Source organism: Zonotrichia leucophrys, chromosome 25 (assembly GCF_028769735.1).
Source record: "Zonotrichia leucophrys gambelii isolate GWCS_2022_RI chromosome 25, RI_Zleu_2.0, whole genome shotgun sequence".
In the NCBI taxonomy this organism is placed as follows: domain Eukaryota; kingdom Metazoa; phylum Chordata; class Aves; order Passeriformes; family Passerellidae; genus Zonotrichia; species Zonotrichia leucophrys.
In genome coordinates, this window is record NC_088194.1 from 2,375,479 (window position 1) to 2,390,528 (window position 15,050).

Below are 15,050 nucleotides of genomic sequence, written 5' to 3' on the forward strand. Positions count from 1 at the left end.
GAATGGGGAGGGGTCCCGAGTGAGGAGGGGTCCTGGGGCGGGTTCTGGAACTGGGGAGGGGTTCCGGGGAGGGTTCTGGAATAGGGAGGGGTCCCGAGTGGGGAGGGGTCCCGGGCAGGGGTCCCGGGCAGGGTCCCGGAATTGGGGAGGGGTCCCGGTCCCGTACCCCGCCTGTGCGCGCAGCTCCTGGGGCCGCAGCTGCGGGGGCAGCTCTCGGCTCACCAGCTCGCTCAGGCTCTGCAGCTGCCGGCTCAGGAAATCCTCGGGCTGCTCCGGGAGCTGCTCCGGGGGCTGCTCCGGGGGCTCCCCCGGCCCGTCCTGCCCGGGCAGCGCGGCCCCGGGGCGGGCGGCGAGCAGCAGCAGCAGCAGCAGGGCCAGCGCGGGGAGCGGCATGGCTGCGGGGACACCGCGGGGACAGGTGGCACTTGTGTCCCCATGGGGACTGCCAGCCCCATCCCGTCTCAGCCCCAGAGAAACTTCCAGACCCATCCCATGGATCGTATCCGATCCCGGCCCCATAAAAACTTCCAGCGTCATCCCACCTCATTCCAATCCTATAAAAACTTCCATCCCATCCCATTCCTGCCCCATAGAACCTTCCAGCCCCATCCCGTCCCGTTCTGTCCCATCCCATCCCATTCCTGCCCACAGAAACTTCCAACCCAACCCCATCCCATCCCATTCCTGCCCATAGAACCTTCCAGCCCCATCCCATCCATCCCATCCCTGCCCCATAGAACCTTCCAGCCCCATCCAATCCCATCCCATCCCATTCCTGCCCCATAGAAACTTCCAGCCCCATCCCATAAATCCCATCCCATTCCTGCCCCATAGAATTTTCCAACCCAACCCCATCCCATCCCATTCCTGCCCCAGAGACTTCCAACCCTATAGAAATTTCCACCCCCATCCCATAAATCCCATCCCACGGATCCCATCCTAACCCCATAAACACTTCCCAGTCCCAATCCGTGTCCCCTGTCCCCTTTCCCTGTCCCCAATCCCTCTCCTTGTCCCCTGTCCCTGTCCCCGATCCTATCCCCAGTTCCAATCCCTGTCCCTGTCCCTCCCCGTCCCCAATCTTTGTCCCCCGTCCCTGTCCCCGTCCCCTCTCCCCAATCCCTGTCCCCTCCATGTCCCCAATCCTTGTCCCCTGTCCCCAAATCCCTGTCCCCTCTGTGTCCCCAATCCCAATCCCCATCCCCTCTCCCCGTTCCCTGTCCCTGTCCCCAATCCCAATCCCAATCCCGTGTCCCCGATCCTGTCCCCTGTCCCCAGTCCCAATCCCTGTCCCCTCCTGTCCCTGTCCCTGTCCCCCGCTGTCCCCTCACCTTTCCGATGTCGCTGCAGGTTTGGGGTCTCCCCTCCCCCGGCCCCGTTTTTATCCCGATCCCGCCCCCCCCGGGCAAACACGGCGGGGCCGAGGGGCAGCGCGGGGGGGCCCTGTCCCCTCCTGTCCCCTCCTGTCCCTGAGGGCCGAAGGTTGTCGCCCGCGCTGTCACCGACCCCCACCGGGCTGGGGACACGGGGGCAAAGGGCGGCGGTGGCACCGGCGACAAAGGTCGGAGTCCCCCCGGTCACTGCGCGCATGGGGACAGGGCAGGGGACACGCGGGGGTGGCGCGGGGAGGGGACAGTGGGGCGATGGCGACAGAGGGGACAGGGAGGGGACACGGGGAGGGGACATGGGGGGGGTCCATATTTGGGGACAGTGGGGATTTGGGGACACGCGGGGATCTGGGGACACTCGGGATTTGGGGACACTCGGGATTTGGGGATTTGGGGACACGCGCGGGACCGGAGGGTAGCGCGGAACGCTCCCGCCACAGAACATCCCCGCTCGGGTCCGGGTTGCCGGAGGGATCGCATTCCGGCGCGGCCCCTCCCTCCCCCCTCAGCCAATGGGCGGCGCGCGTTGCCCGCAGCCAAGATGGCGGCGGCGCCCCCCCTGAAGGCGCTCCGGGCGGCGCCGCCCGCGATGGCGGCGGCCGGCGGGGGCCCGTGAGGGGCCATGGGCAACGCCGAGGGCCGGGCCCCGCGCCGGGCCCAGCCCCGCGGCAACCCCGGCAGCTTCGATGAGCTGCACCGGCTCTGCAAAGGTACGGGGACGGCGGGGGAGCCCGGGGGAGGACAGCAGGGCTGAGGGGACAGAGGGGTTGTGAGGGGACACAGGGGCTGAGGGGACACCGGAGAGCCCCGGGGTCAGGGGACACTGGGGTGAGGAGGGGACAGCGGGAGTGGCAGCGGTGTCCCCTGGCGGGCTGGCCCTGGGGTGTCATTGCTGTCCCCAAAACGGGGCTGGGGGTGTCACCTGGGGGGTGACAGCCATTCCTGGGGGTCACAACTGTGTCCCCAGGGGTGACAGCCGTGTCCCCAGGGGTGACAGCCGTGTCCCCCCAGAGGTGTTCCCGCCGCAGATGGAGGGGGTGAAGCTGATCGTCACCAAGACCCTGAGCAGCCACTTCCAGGTGGGACAGGGGACACCTGGGGACACCTGTGGGATGCCCCCCACGCTGTCCCTGTCCCTGGGAGCTGTCCCTGTCCCCGCAGGTGACACACACGGTGCACATGAGCACCCTGGGCCCCTCCGGGTACCGCTTCAACGCCACCTTCGTGGGGGACCGCCAGCTGGGGCCCACCGAGGTGACAGCGCGGGTGCCACTGGGCTGAGGGGTGGCAGCGAGGGTGGCACGGGGGTGTCACCCGGTCTGGAGCCTCATGGTCACCGCCAGGCCACCAGTGGGTCACTGTGGCCATCTGTGACCCAAGGGTGGTTGGTGGCCTCAGGGTGGCCCTGGGGTCATTGGTGGCTTCAGGGATGTGGGTGGCCCTCGGGTGAGGGGGGGTCCCAAGTGGCTCCAGGGTCATCAGTGGCTTTGGGGTCATCAGTGGCTTTGGGGTCATTGGTGGCCCTGGGTCATGGGCCCTGAGTATGGTGGCTCTTGTGGCCTGGTCATTGGTGGCCCGTGCCCTGGCCGTGGTGGTCTCACCATGGCCACAGTGTCAGGTCCCAGCCAGCCCCAGGGGCGCTTGGTGGTGGCCCTGTGTCCCTCTGTCCCTGTGTCCCCCTGTCCCCAGGTGTCCCCTGTCCCTGTCCCCATCCCTGTGCTGTCCCCAGGTGTTCCCTGTCCCCTGTCCCTGTCCCCATCCCTGTGCTGTCCCCAGGTGTCCCCTGTCCCTGTCCCCATCCCTGTGCTGTCCCCAGGTGTTCCCCATGCTGCTTGGGGACATGGACAGCAGTGGCAGCCTCAATGCCCAGGCCCTGCACCTGCTGGGCGACCACCTCCGTGCCAAGGCCGTGTTCCAGGTGAGCCGGGGGTGCCACACCCGTGCCAGCCGCTCCCTGCCCGTCCCCTGGTGCCACCAGCAGCTCTGTCCCTGTCCCCAGACACACCAGGCCAAGTTTGTGACGTGGCAGTTCGACGGTGAGTACCGGGGCGAGGACTGCACGGCCACGCTGACCCTGGGCAACCCCGACCTGCTGGGCGGCTCCGGTGAGTGCCCGGCCCTGTGTGACCCTGGGGACAGGGCTGAGATTGTGCCCAACCCTGGGGACACTGCTGAGATTGTGCCCGGCCTGGGACAGCTGAGACTGTGCCTGGCCCTGTGTGACCCTGGGGACACTGCTGAGATTGTGCCCAACCCTGGGGACACTGCTGAGATTGTGCCCAACCCTGGGGACACTGCTGAGACTGTGCCCAGCCCTGTGTGACCCTGGGGACACTGCTGAGACTGTGCCCAGCCCTGTGTGACCCTGGGGACACCGCTGAGACTGTGCCCAGCCCTGTGTGACCCTGGGGACACTGCTGAGATTGTGCCGGCCCGTTGACTCTGGGGACACTGCTGAGATTGTGCCCGACCCGTGGGACCACTGTGGAGATTGTGCCCGACCCTGTGTGACCCTGGGGACACTGCTGAGATTGTGCCCAACCCTGGGGACACTGCTGAGATTGTGCCCGGCCCTGTGTGACCCTGGGGACACTGCTGAGATTGTGCCCGGCCCTGTGTGACCCTGGGGACACGCTGAATGTGCCCACCCGTTGACCCTGGACACTGCTGAGATTGTGCCCGCCTGTGTGACCTTGGACACGCTGAGATTGTGCCCAACCCTGGGACACTGCTGGACTGGCCCGCCCTGTGGACCTGGACACGCCCCGGCCCCCCCCAGGACACCGCCCTGCCCCGCCCTGCCCCGCCCCACTGAGCCCCACCCCAGCCCCGCCCGGTGCCAGGGCCCCGTCTGAGGCGTGGCTGTCCCTGCTGTCCCCGCAGTGATCGTGGTGGCACATTTCCTGCAGAGCGTCACCGCCCGCCTGGTGCTGGGCGGGGAGCTCGTGTACCACCGACGGCCCGGGGAGGAGGGAGCCATCCTCACCCTGGCCGGGAAATACTCGGGTACGGACACCTGGGGACACCTGGGGACTGATGGGACACCTGGGGACACTGGGGACAGAGGGGACACACTGAGGACTAATGGAGACAGATGGAACACCTGGGGACACCAGGGGACAATGGGACAGATGGGGACATGGGGACACAGGGCTGATGGGGACGATGGGGACAGATGGAACACCTTGGGGACACCTGGGGACAGATGGGACACCTGGGGACAGATGGGGACAGATGGGGACACAGGGGCTGATGGGGACAGATGGGACACCTGGGGACACTGGGGACAGATGGGACACCTTGGGGACACTGGGGACAGAGGGGACACACTGGGGACAGCTGGGGACATCTGGGACTGATGGGGATAGCAGGGACAGATAGGACAGATGAAGACAAATAGGGAAAGATGGGACAGATGGCGACAGCTGGGGATGCCTGCAGACACCTGGGGACATCTGGGGACATCTGGGGACATCTCAGGGACATCTCAGGAAACCTGGAGACAGCTTGTGGAGACCTGGGGAGGCCTCAGGAACACCTCTGGGACACCTTGGGGACACCTGGGGAAACCTGGAGATGCCTCAGGGACAACTTGGGGACACCTTGGGGACACATTGGGGACCCTGGGGACATTGCCTCTCTCTGTTACAGCCCCGAACTGGGTGACAACGCTCAACGTGGGCTATGGAGGAGCCCACGCCAGCTACTACCACCGGGCCAACGAGCAGGTGCGTGTCCCCAAATGTCCCCCACAGTGTCCCTTGGTGTCCCCGCTGTCCCCACGGTGTCCCCACTGTCCCCACAGGTGCAGGTGGGTGTGGAGCTGGAGGCCAACACCCGTTTGCAGGAGAGCACCTTCACCTTCGGCTACCAGCTCACCCTGCCCGGGGCCAACGCCGTCTTCAGAGGTGGGCACTGTCCCCTTCGTGTCCCCTTCGTGTCCCCTCCGTGTCCCCTCCTGGCCACTGGCACCTGCCAGGGGCACTCAGTGTCCCTACTGTCACCAGCTGGTGGCGCTCAGGCGTCCCCACTGTCACCTGGCAGGGATCTGCTCAGATGTCCCTGCTGTCACCTGCTGGTGGCACTCAGGTGTCCCCAGCTCAAGATGTCCCCGTGTCCCCAGCCGGTGTCACTCAGGTGTCCCTGTGTCACCTGCCAGTGTCACTCAGGTGTCCCCGTGTCCCCAGCCGGTGTCACTAGTGTCCTTGTCCCCACCGGTGTCACTGTGTCCCCTTGTGTCCCCAGCTGGTGTCACTGATAGTGTCCGTGTGTCCCCAGCCAGTGTCACTGATGTCCCCTGTCCCCCTGCGGTGTCACTGAGGTGTCCCGTGTCCCCAGCCGGTGTCACTGAGTGTCCCCGTGTCCCCTGCCGGTGTCACTGAGGTGTCCCCGTGTCCCAGCCGTTGTCACTGAGTGTCCCCGTGTCCCCTGCTGGTGTCACTGAGTGTCCCCGTGTCCCCAGCCAGTGTCACTGAGTGTCCCCGTGTCCCCAGCCGGTGTCACTGAGTGTCCCCTGTCCCCAGCCGGTGTCACTGAGGTGTCCCTGTGTCCCAGCCGGTGTCACTGAGGTGTCCCTGTGTCCCCAGCCGGTGTCACTCAGATGTCCCTGTGTCCCCTGCTTGTGTCACTCAGATGTCCCCTGTCAGTGTCACTGAGTGTCCGTGTGTCCCCAGCCAGTGTCACTCAGGTGTCCCCGTGTCCCCAGCCGGTGTCACTGAGTGTCCCCTGTCCCCAGCCGGTGTCACTGAGTGTCCCTGTGTCACCTGCTGGTGTCACTGAGTGTCCCCATGTCCCCAGCCGGTGTCACTGAGTGTCCCCGTGTCCCCTGCTTGTGTCACTCAGGTGTCCCCGTGTCCCCTGCTGGTGTCACTGAGTGTCCGTGTGTCCCCAGCCGGTGTCACTCAGGTGTCCCCGTGTCCCCAGCCGGTGTCACTGACTGTCCCCGTGTCCCCTGACGGTGTCACTGAGTGTCCCCGTGTCCCCTGACGGTGTCACTCAGGTGTCCCCGTGTCCCCAGCTGGTGTCACTGAGTGTCCCCGTGTCCCCTGACGGTGTCACTGAGTGTCCCCGTGTCCCCAGCCGGTGTCACTGAGTGTCCCCTGTCAGTGTCACTGAGTGTCCCCTGTCCCCAGCCGGTGTCACTGAGTGTCCCCTGTCAGTGTCACTGAGTGTCCCCTGTCAGTGTCACTGAGTGTTCCCGTGTCCCCTGCCGGTGTCACTGAGTGTCCCCGTGTCCCCAGCTGGTGTCACTGAGTGTCCGTGTGTCCCCTGTCAGTGTCACTGAGTGTCCCCTGTCCCCAGCCGGTGTCACTGAGTGTCCCCGTGTCCCCTGCCGGTGTCACTGAGTGTCCCCTGTCCCCGCAGGGCTCCTGGACAGCAACTGGAGCGTGGGGGGGGTGCTGGAGAAGAAGCTGCCGCCGCTGCCGGTGACGCTGGCGCTGGGAGCGTTCCTGAACCACTGCAGGAGCCGCTTCCACTGCGGCTTCACCGTCACCGTGGGATGAGCCCGGGGACAGGGACAGCAGGGACAGGACAGGGGGACAGCAGGGACAGCAGGGACAGCAGGGACAGGACAGGGGGACAGCAGGGACAGCAGGGAGAGCAGGGACAGGGGACAGCAGGGACAGCAGGGACAGGACAGGGGGACAGCAGGGACAGCAGGGACAGGGACAGCAGGGACAGGACAGGGGGGACAGCAGGGACAGGACAGCGGGGACAGCAGGGACAGGACAGCGGGGACAGCAGGGACAGGGGGGACAGGACACGGGGACAGGGGACAGCAGGGACAGGGGGACAGCAGGGACAGGACAGAGGGACAGCAGGGACAGAGGAGACAGGACAGAGGGACAGCAGGGACACTGGGGACAGCTGGGACAGGAGGACAAGACAGTGGGGACAGCAGGGACAGGACAGCGGAGACAGCAGGGACAGGGGGGACAGGACAGAGGGGACAGGACAGTGGGACAGCAGGGACACTGGGGACAGCTGGGACAGGAGAACAAGACAGTGGGGACAGGGGACAGTAGGGACAGGATAACAGGGACAGCGGGGACAGTGGAGACAGCAGGGACAGGACAACAGACACAGGACAGTGGGGATGGCACAGTGGGGACAGGACAGCAGAGACATGGGAGAGCAGGGACAGGACAGCAGGGACACGAGGACAGCGTGTGGTGGCACCGTCCTGCTCAGGGAGCTGCCAGGCCAGGCCGTGCAGGTGCCACAGGGACAGCGGGGACACGGCGGGCTGGGGACAGCGAGTGACAGCGCCACGGGGGGGGCTGAGGGTCCTCGTTGTCCCCAGTGCCACTCTCTGGGGGTGGCCGCTGCCATGGGGGGGCTGAGGGTCCCCTTGTCCCCAGTGCCACTCTCTGAGGGTGGCCGCTGCCATGGGGGTGCTCCCCATTGTCCCCATGGCGGCCGTGCCTCAGTTTCCCCGCGGTGACACGCCCGGGAGCCAGGATAAATAAAGGAGCTTTACTCTGTGCCTGGAGGCAGCTGGGGGTGACACTTGGGGACAGGAGGGTGACACGGGGGACCGTGCTCAGCTGATGATCTCGGAGAGCAGCGGCGTCATGGCCGACAGGTCCTGGATGTGCAGGATCTGCCGCGTGTTCTCCACCTTCAGCGTCTGCAGCTCCGTCAGCAGCAGCAGCAGCTTGGCGTACAGGAACCTTGGGGACACCCAGCCCGCTCCGGTGGCCGTCCCCACCCCCTTGGGGACAATGCCACCCCGTCCCAAAGCTCACCTGCCCTCCTCGGGGGGGTGCTGGTGGTCGATGTAGCTCTTGAGGGTCAGCGCCACCTTCTCCTGGAACTGGTCGATGGCCTCGCGCTGGGCGATGCCAGCGTGGTCTGAGGGGACACGGGGTGACCTCAGCGGGGCTTTGGGGACATTGGGGTGTCCCCGTGTCCCTGCCAAGGTGGGGCTTACCTGGTGAGAAGAGCAGCATGGCCTGGAGCAGCGCGTACTCGGCCTCGTGCAGCCGCAGGCGCCGCAGGCTCTCGTGGAACTTGAGCAGCGGCTCCAGGTACACCTGCTGGAACCCGGCTGGGAGGGGGGACACAAATCCCTGGGTTAGGGCAGGGAGTGGCTTTGGGACTGGTCCCTGCTCTGTCACCAAGTGCCACCTCCAGGGAACCCTGATGGAACCCGGCTGGGGAGGAGCACAAATCCCTGGGTTAGGGCAGGGAGTGGCTTTGGGACTGGTTCCCACCATTGTCACCAAGTGCCACCTCCAGGGACACCTGCTGGAACCCGGCTGGGAGGAGGGACACAAAATCCTTAGGTTAGGGCAGGGAGTGGCTTTGGGACTGGTCTCTGCTCTGTCACCAAGTGTCACCTCCGGGACACCTGCTGGAACCCGGCTGGGGAGGGGGGACACAAAACCCTGGGTTAGGGTGGGGAGTGGCTTTGGGATTGGTCCCCACCCTTGTCACCAAGTGCCACCTCCAGGGAACCCGGCTGGGGAGGGGGGACACAAAATCCTGGGTTAGGGTGGGGAGTGGCTTTGGGACTGGTCCCCATCATTGTCACCAAGTGCCACCTCCAGGGACACCTGCTGGAACCCGGCTGGGGAGGGGGGACACAAAATCCCTGGGTTAGGGCAGGGAGTGGCTTTGGGATTGGTCCCTGCATTGTCACCAAGTGCCACCTCCAGGGACACCTCCAGGTGGTGGCTCTGAACTGCCCCGGGCAGCTCTTCCAGGGCCTTTTCCTATTTTTAGGAGGAATTTTCCCAAATTTCCCCCCTGAGCCTCCCCTGGCACAGCTGGAGGCTCTGTCCCCTTGTGTCCCCAGCTGTCCCCATTGTCCCCAAGGTGTCCCCAGGTGTACCCAGGGTCACGGATGGTGTAGCAGCGCTGGTCGCACTCCCATCGTCCCCATTGTCCCCATTGTCCCCAGGTGTCCCCAAGGTGTCCCCAGGTGTACCCAGGGCCCCGTCACGGATGGTGTAGCAGCGCTGCCCGCACTCCCAGGTGTCCCCAATGTCCCCAGGTGTCCCCAATGTCCCCAATGTCCCCAGTGTCCCCACTGTCCCAAGGTGTCCCCAGGTGTCCCCAATGTCCCCAAGGTACCCAGGGCCCTGTCGCGGATGGTGTAGCAGTGCTGCCCACACTCCCATTTTCCCCAATGTCCCCATTGTCCCCAATGTCCCCAGTGTCCCCAATGTCTCCAGGTGTCCCCGTGTCCCCAGTGTCCCCAATGTCCCCAGCTGTCCCCAATGTCCCCACGGTACCCAGGGCCCCGTCGCGGATGGTGTAGCAGCGCTGCCCATACTCCCATTGTCCCCATTGTCCATGTGTCCCCATTGTCCCCAATGCCCCCAGGTGTCCCCAGGTGTCCCCAAGGTGTCCCCAGGTACCCAGGGCCCCGTCACGGATGGTGTAGCAGCGCTGCCCGCACTCCCATTGTCCCCAATGTCCCCAGGTGTCCCCAGTGTCCCCAATGTTCCCAGGTGTCCCCGTGTCCCCAGTGTCCCCAGCTGTCCCCAGTGTCCCCAGGTACCCAGGGCCCCGTCGCGGATGGTGTAGCAGCGCTGCCCGCACTCCCAGGTGTCCCCAATGTCTCCAATGTCCCCATTGTCCCCAGTGTCCCCAATGTCCCCAGCTGTCCCCAATGTCCCCACGGTACCCAGGGCCCCGTCGCGGATGGTGTAGCAGTGCTGCCCGCACTCCCATTTTCCCCAATGTCCCCATTGTCCCCAGCTGTCCCCAGCTGTCCCCACGGTACCCAGGGCCCCGTCGCGGATGGTGTAGCAGCGCTGCCCGCACTCCCAGGCCTTGGTTCGCGGGTTGAACACGGTGTTGAAGCGGATCTGGCAGATGCCCAGCGTGGCCCCTTTGAGCAGCGAGATCTGCGCCTCCATTGGCAAGCTCCTGCCGGGGGAGGGGACACGGCGGCGACACGGTGACAGGGCAGCGGGGTGGCACCCGCCCGCCACCGCCGGCACCCCGCGGTGTCCCCCGCGCACCTGAACGCCGGGATCTCCTTGGCGAACTTGATCACCTGCTGGATCATGAACGTGCTCAGGTCCGCGAACTGCGGCAGCAGCGACAGCACGTCCGGCAGCGCCTCCTCCCGCGGCGACAGCGACAGCGACACCCCCGCCGCGACAGCCCCGCCAGGGGGGCTCGGCACCAGCAGGCGCACGGCGGGCTGGGGACAGCGAGGGGACAGCGCTGGGACAGGCGGGACAGCGAGGGGACAGCGCTGGGACAGGCGGGACAGCGCTGGGACAGGCGGGACAGCGAGGGGACAGGCGGGACAGCGAGGGGACAGAGAGGGGACAGCGCTGGGGACAAGTGGGGACAGGCGGGGTGGCGGTGGGGACGCGTGGGGAATCGTGGGGACAGTCAGGACATTTTTAGGGACAGTCAGGGTACACGTGGGGACAGTCAGGACACCTTTTGGGACATTTGGGACATTGTGGGGACAGTCAGAACATCTTTGGGGACAATCTGGGTACACGTGGGGACAGTCAGGACATTTTTTGGGGACAGCTGGGGTATCTTTGGGAACAGTGAGGACATCTTTGGGGACAGGGGGTCCCGTTGGCGACAGGGGTCCAGTTTGGGGACAGGGGGTCACATTTGGAGACAGGAGGTCCCGTTTAGGGACAGGGGTGTCTCGTTTGGGAACAGGGGTGTCCCGTTTGAGGACAAGGGGTCCTGTTTGGGGACAGGGTGTCCCGTTTGGGGACAGGGGTGTCCCGTTGGTGACAGGGGTGTCCCGTTTGGGTACAGGGTGTCCCGTTTGGGAACAGGGGTGTCCCCTTGGTGCCAGGGCTGTCCCCGCTCACCCAGCAGTGCATGAACTGCGAGAAGCTGGAGTCGAAGGTTCGCTGGTGGGCGCCGATGAGCAGCGCGATCAGCTCCTGCTGCTCGGCCGTCAGTCCCTCCTGTCCCCGCTGTCCCTCGTGTCCCCGCTGTCCCCCGGGCTGTCCCCGCTGTCCCCGCAGCTCCCGCCGCCGCCGCAGCGCCTCCTCCGACATGATCACTGCCACCCGCGGCCCGTGTCACCGCTGTCACCGCTGTCACCGCAGCCACAGGTGACAGCGATCGGGGACACCCGAGCGGGTCCCAGCTGTCCCCGCTGTGCCACATCCCCTGCTGCCACCTCTGTCCCCTCCCCTGCCACCCCACTCTGTCCCCGTCATCCCACCCGGCTGCTCCCCTATGTCGCCTGTCCCCTGTGTCCCCTGTATGTCCTCCCTCTCTGCCCTGCCCCGTGTCCCCCCGGTGTCCCCCCGGTGTCCCCCGGTGTCCCCCGTGTCACTCACTGTCCCTCCTCATGCCCACGTCCAGGCACTTCTGCAGGCGGCAGGCCTGGCACTGTCGCCGCTTGGCCTTGGTGACAGGACAGCGCCGCGCCAGGGGACACGAGAAACGGACACCCTTGAGGATGGAGCGCCTGCGGGGACACGGAGACACGGGCACTGCCACCAGGGGCTGGGGACACGGACACTGCCACCAGGGGGACACTGACACCATGAATGGAGACACTGCCACCGCGGGATGGGAACACTGCAACCAGGGGCTGGGGACACGGACACTGCCACCAGGGGGACACGGGGACACTGCCACCAGGGGGACACTGCCACCAGGAATGGAGACACTGCCACCAGGGGGACACGGGCACTGCCACCAGGGGGACACGGGCATTGCCACCAAGGGGACACTGCCACTGCCACTGCAGGATGGGGACACAGCCGCTGTCACCGTGTGTCCTCAGCCACAGGGCTGTCCCCTTTTGTCACATGCTGTCCCCATCCATGGGACCGTCCTGTGCCACCCCCTCCTCTCCCGTCCCAGTCCCTCCTGTCCCCACATCCCATCTTGTCCCCTCACCCTGTCCCCTTGTCCCCTTGTCCCACCCCATTTTGTCCCTCCCTGTCCCCAGCTGTCCCTGCAGCATCCCTGCAGTGTCCTCAGCTGTCCCCACGGTGTCCCCAACTGGCCCCAACTGTCCCCGACTGTCCTCACAGTGTCCCCGACTGTCCCCAACTGTCCCCAAATGTTCCCAGCTGTCCCCGTCTGTCCCCACGGTGTCCCCGCAGTGTCCCCAGCTGTCCTCGCAATGTCCCCACAGTGTCCCCAACTGTCCCCACAGTGTCCCCAGAGTATCCCCAGCTGTCCCCACAGTGTCCCCACAGTGTCCCCAGGTATCCCTGCGGTGTCCCCGCAGTGTCCCCACAGTGTCCCCTCAGTGTCCCCGCGGTGTCCCCACCTGAAGAAGCCCTTGCAGCCCTCGCAGCTCATCACGTGGAAGTGGTACCCGTTGGCCCTGTCCCCGCACACGGCGCACACTTTGTCACCGTCGGCCTCCGTGTCCCCAGGGGGGTCCTGGGCTGTGCCGGGGGGGCTCTGCAGGGACTCGCCTGGGGACACGGGGACAGCGGGGGTGACACACAGCCAGCACCGCTCCCGTCCCCTCGAGGCCACCTCGAGTCACCGTGTCCCGCGGCGCTGTCACCCATGCGAACTCCCCCATCCCCACGGTGTCCCCTCTGTCCCTGCGTGTCCTGCCAGCCCCCGAGTGTCCCCTGCATTCCCTGAGTGTCCCCTCTGGTCCCCGAATGTCCCTGAGTGTCTCCAAGTGTCCCCACCAGCCCCAACATGTCCCCAATGGGGACAAAGTGACCCCGCTGGTCCCCAAGTGTCCCTTCCGATCCCCGTGTGTCCCCTCCTGTCCCTGCATGTCCCCAATGGGGAGAAAGTGACCTTGCTGGTCCCCGTCTGTCCCGCCAGCCCCTGTGTGTCCCCTCCTGTCCCTGCGTGTCCCCTCCTGTCCCCTCCTGTCCCCTCCGGTCCCCTCCTGTCCCCCTGCTGGCCGTACCTGAGTCGGTGTCCCCCGGTGATGTCGGTGACAGGGAATTGTCCCCTCGCAGTGAGGGGACATCGTGTCCCTCCATGTCCCCGGCGGTCCCCGCGTGTCCCTGGCGGTCTCCGAGTGTCCCCTCCATTCCCCGAGTGTCCCTGGTGGTCCCTGGGTGTCCCTTCCGTTCTCCGTGTGTCCCCTCCGGTCCTCGGATGTCCCCTCCTGTCCCGGCTGTCCCCTCCGGTCTCTGTGTGTCCCCTCCCGTCCCGGCTGTCCCCGCGTGTCACCGGCGGTCCCAGGAAGGGCCGCGTGGAGTTTGAACCTTGAACTTGGGGCTGCGACAGGCGGGGACAGAGCGCGGGGCGGGGGGGGACAGGTGGCACCGGGGGTGGCATTGGGGGTGGCACCTGGGGCGGGACAAGCGGGGACAGAGGGACACGGGGACAGACAGACGGACAGAGACCCGCAGAGGGGACAGCGAGGCACGGAGGGGACAGCCAGGATGTCACAGCCGCGAGGTGAGGGTGGCACCCCGTGTCACACACGGTGGTGGCCGTCCTGCCACCGCTGTCCCCACAGGGAGGTCACTGTCACCAGCGCCATAAGGGGATCGGCAGTGCCACCATCCCGGGACAGCGCCTGTGCTCTGTCCCCAGGTGCCACCCCAACAGGAAGGTGGCACTCGGGGGGCTCAGGGTCACCCTGGTGCCCTCAAGCTCCGCTGTGTCCCCTCGTGCCCCCTGTCCCACCTCCCATGTCCCCAGTGTCCCCAGTGTCCCACAATTCCGCCGTGTCCCCCGGGTCCCCATGTCCCCAAAGTCCTCAATGTCACCAATGTTCCCAATGTCACCAGTGTTCCCCCGTGTCCCCATGTCCCGAATGTCCCACAATGTCTCCATGTCCCCAGTGTCCCCCTGTGTCTTCCAGGTCCCCAGTGTCCCTGAATGTCCCCAATGTCCCCAATATACCAAATATTCCTCCGTGTCCCCCATGGCCACCAGGTCCCCCCACATCCCCGTGTCCCCATGCCCCCAAAGTCCCTCTACGTCCCCCAATGTCCCCGTGTCCCCTCCATGTTCCCATGTCCCCCAATGTCCCCAATGCCCCTCTGTGTCCCCAATGTCCCCCCCAATGTCCCCAATGTCCCCCTCGAGTCCGTCGCTCCTTGATCGGGGGGGGAGGAGCCACCCTCATGGGCGTGTCCCCTACCGGACCCACCCCCTCTTCCTATTGGCTGCAGGTTGCTGTCACTCAAACCCCGCCCCTATAAAGGCGGCGGCGGCAGCGCCGATCCCGCACTCGGAGCGGCGGCGGCACCGGGCGGGATGAGCGAGGTGGGGACACCGGGGGGTAACGGGGACACCGGGGGGCACCGGGCGGGATGAGCGAGGTGCGGGAACCGGGAGGCACCGGAACCGGGACTCTGCCCCTTTTCCCGGGGCTTCCAGCACCGGGCGGGGAGCAGCGCTGGGAGCGGCAATGGGACCAGGACAGGGGCGACACTTTGGGGACCCCAGGCCAGCGGTGTCACCTCCCCTGTCCCCCCGGGCCCTCCTCTCTTCTCAGCGCAGCCCCCGTGAGCCCCACTCGGGCTGGAGGCTGTGGGGACCCTGGGGACAATGTGGGGACAATGTGGGGACCTTGTGTCACCTCCGGGTCCCCTCTCTCCGCAGCGCAGTCCCCGTGTCCCCCCCTCCGCGGCGGAGGCCCCCGGTGGGCAGCAGCAAGGTGAGGAGCGCGGGTTCGCTGTCACCGCTGTCACCTCTGTCACCAGGGTCCCCCCATTGTCCCCGTCCTTGCAGGGGGGGATGCACCTGCGTGCATTTGGGGACCTCCCCTGT

The 15,050-nt window shown here is 66.3% G+C and overlaps 2 protein-coding genes across 6 annotated transcripts; one reads left to right on the plus strand and one right to left on the minus strand.

Moving 5' to 3' along the window:
- Window positions 1-1,920: 1,920 nt before the first annotated feature.
- TOMM40L (translocase of outer mitochondrial membrane 40 like) lies at window positions 1,921-7,875 on the plus strand. 5 transcript variants are annotated; one of them, XR_010442780.1, is made up of 10 exons: window positions 1,921-2,098; window positions 2,400-2,467; window positions 2,550-2,642; window positions 3,205-3,306; window positions 3,388-3,493; window positions 4,272-4,394; window positions 5,040-5,116; window positions 5,194-5,296; window positions 6,753-6,964; window positions 7,100-7,875. XR_010442780.1 is itself a non-coding variant. In XM_064732609.1 (9 exons), exons 1-9 carry the CDS (start codon window positions 2,011-2,013, stop codon window positions 6,890-6,892), a joined length of 900 nt encoding a protein of 299 aa, XP_064588679.1. In that variant the 5' UTR covers window positions 1,921-2,010; the 3' UTR covers window positions 6,893-7,875. The 5 variants fall into 5 exon arrangements, 3 of the variants coding, with proteins under 3 accessions (XP_064588679.1, XP_064588681.1, XP_064588680.1); XR_010442779.1 differs by having other exon boundaries at window positions 6,753-6,958; window positions 6,994-7,875; XM_064732609.1 differs by having other exon boundaries at window positions 6,753-7,875.
- A 57-nt stretch (window positions 7,876-7,932) lies between these two features.
- Window positions 7,933-13,354, minus strand: NR1I3 (nuclear receptor subfamily 1 group I member 3). Its single transcript, XM_064732308.1, has 9 exons — window positions 13,228-13,354; window positions 12,619-12,769; window positions 11,672-11,802; window positions 11,192-11,388; window positions 10,364-10,548; window positions 10,123-10,268; window positions 8,323-8,439; window positions 8,138-8,243; window positions 7,933-8,062 (listed from the first exon to the last, which is right to left on the minus strand). The coding sequence occupies exons 1-9, from the start codon at window positions 13,352-13,354 to the stop codon at window positions 7,933-7,935; spliced, it is 1,290 nt and encodes a 429-aa protein (XP_064588378.1).
- Between the last annotated feature and the right edge of the window lie 1,696 nt (window positions 13,355-15,050).

Coding starts and splice junctions, on each gene's coding strand:
- TOMM40L (XM_064732609.1), top strand. CDS start 2,011: ATGGGCAACGCCGAGGGCCGGGCCCCGCGCCGGGCCCAGCCCCGCGGC. Junction 3,494..4,271: donor CGACCTGCTGGGCGGCTCCG/GTGAGTGCCCGG, acceptor CTGTCCCCGCAG/TGATCGTGGTGGCACATTTC. Junction 5,117..5,193: donor ACCACCGGGCCAACGAGCAG/GTGCGTGTCCCC, acceptor CTGTCCCCACAG/GTGCAGGTGGGTGTGGAGCT.
- NR1I3 (XM_064732308.1), bottom strand. CDS start 13,354: ATGGAGGGGACACTCGGAGACCGCCAGGGACACGCGGGGACCGCCGGG. Junction 12,770..13,227: donor ACCGGGGGACACCGACTCAG/GTACGGCCAGCA, acceptor CCGTGTCCCCAG/GCGAGTCCCTGCAGAGCCCC. Junction 10,549..11,191: donor CGCAGTTCATGCACTGCTGG/GTGAGCGGGGAC, acceptor CGCTGTCCCCAG/CCCGCCGTGCGCCTGCTGGT.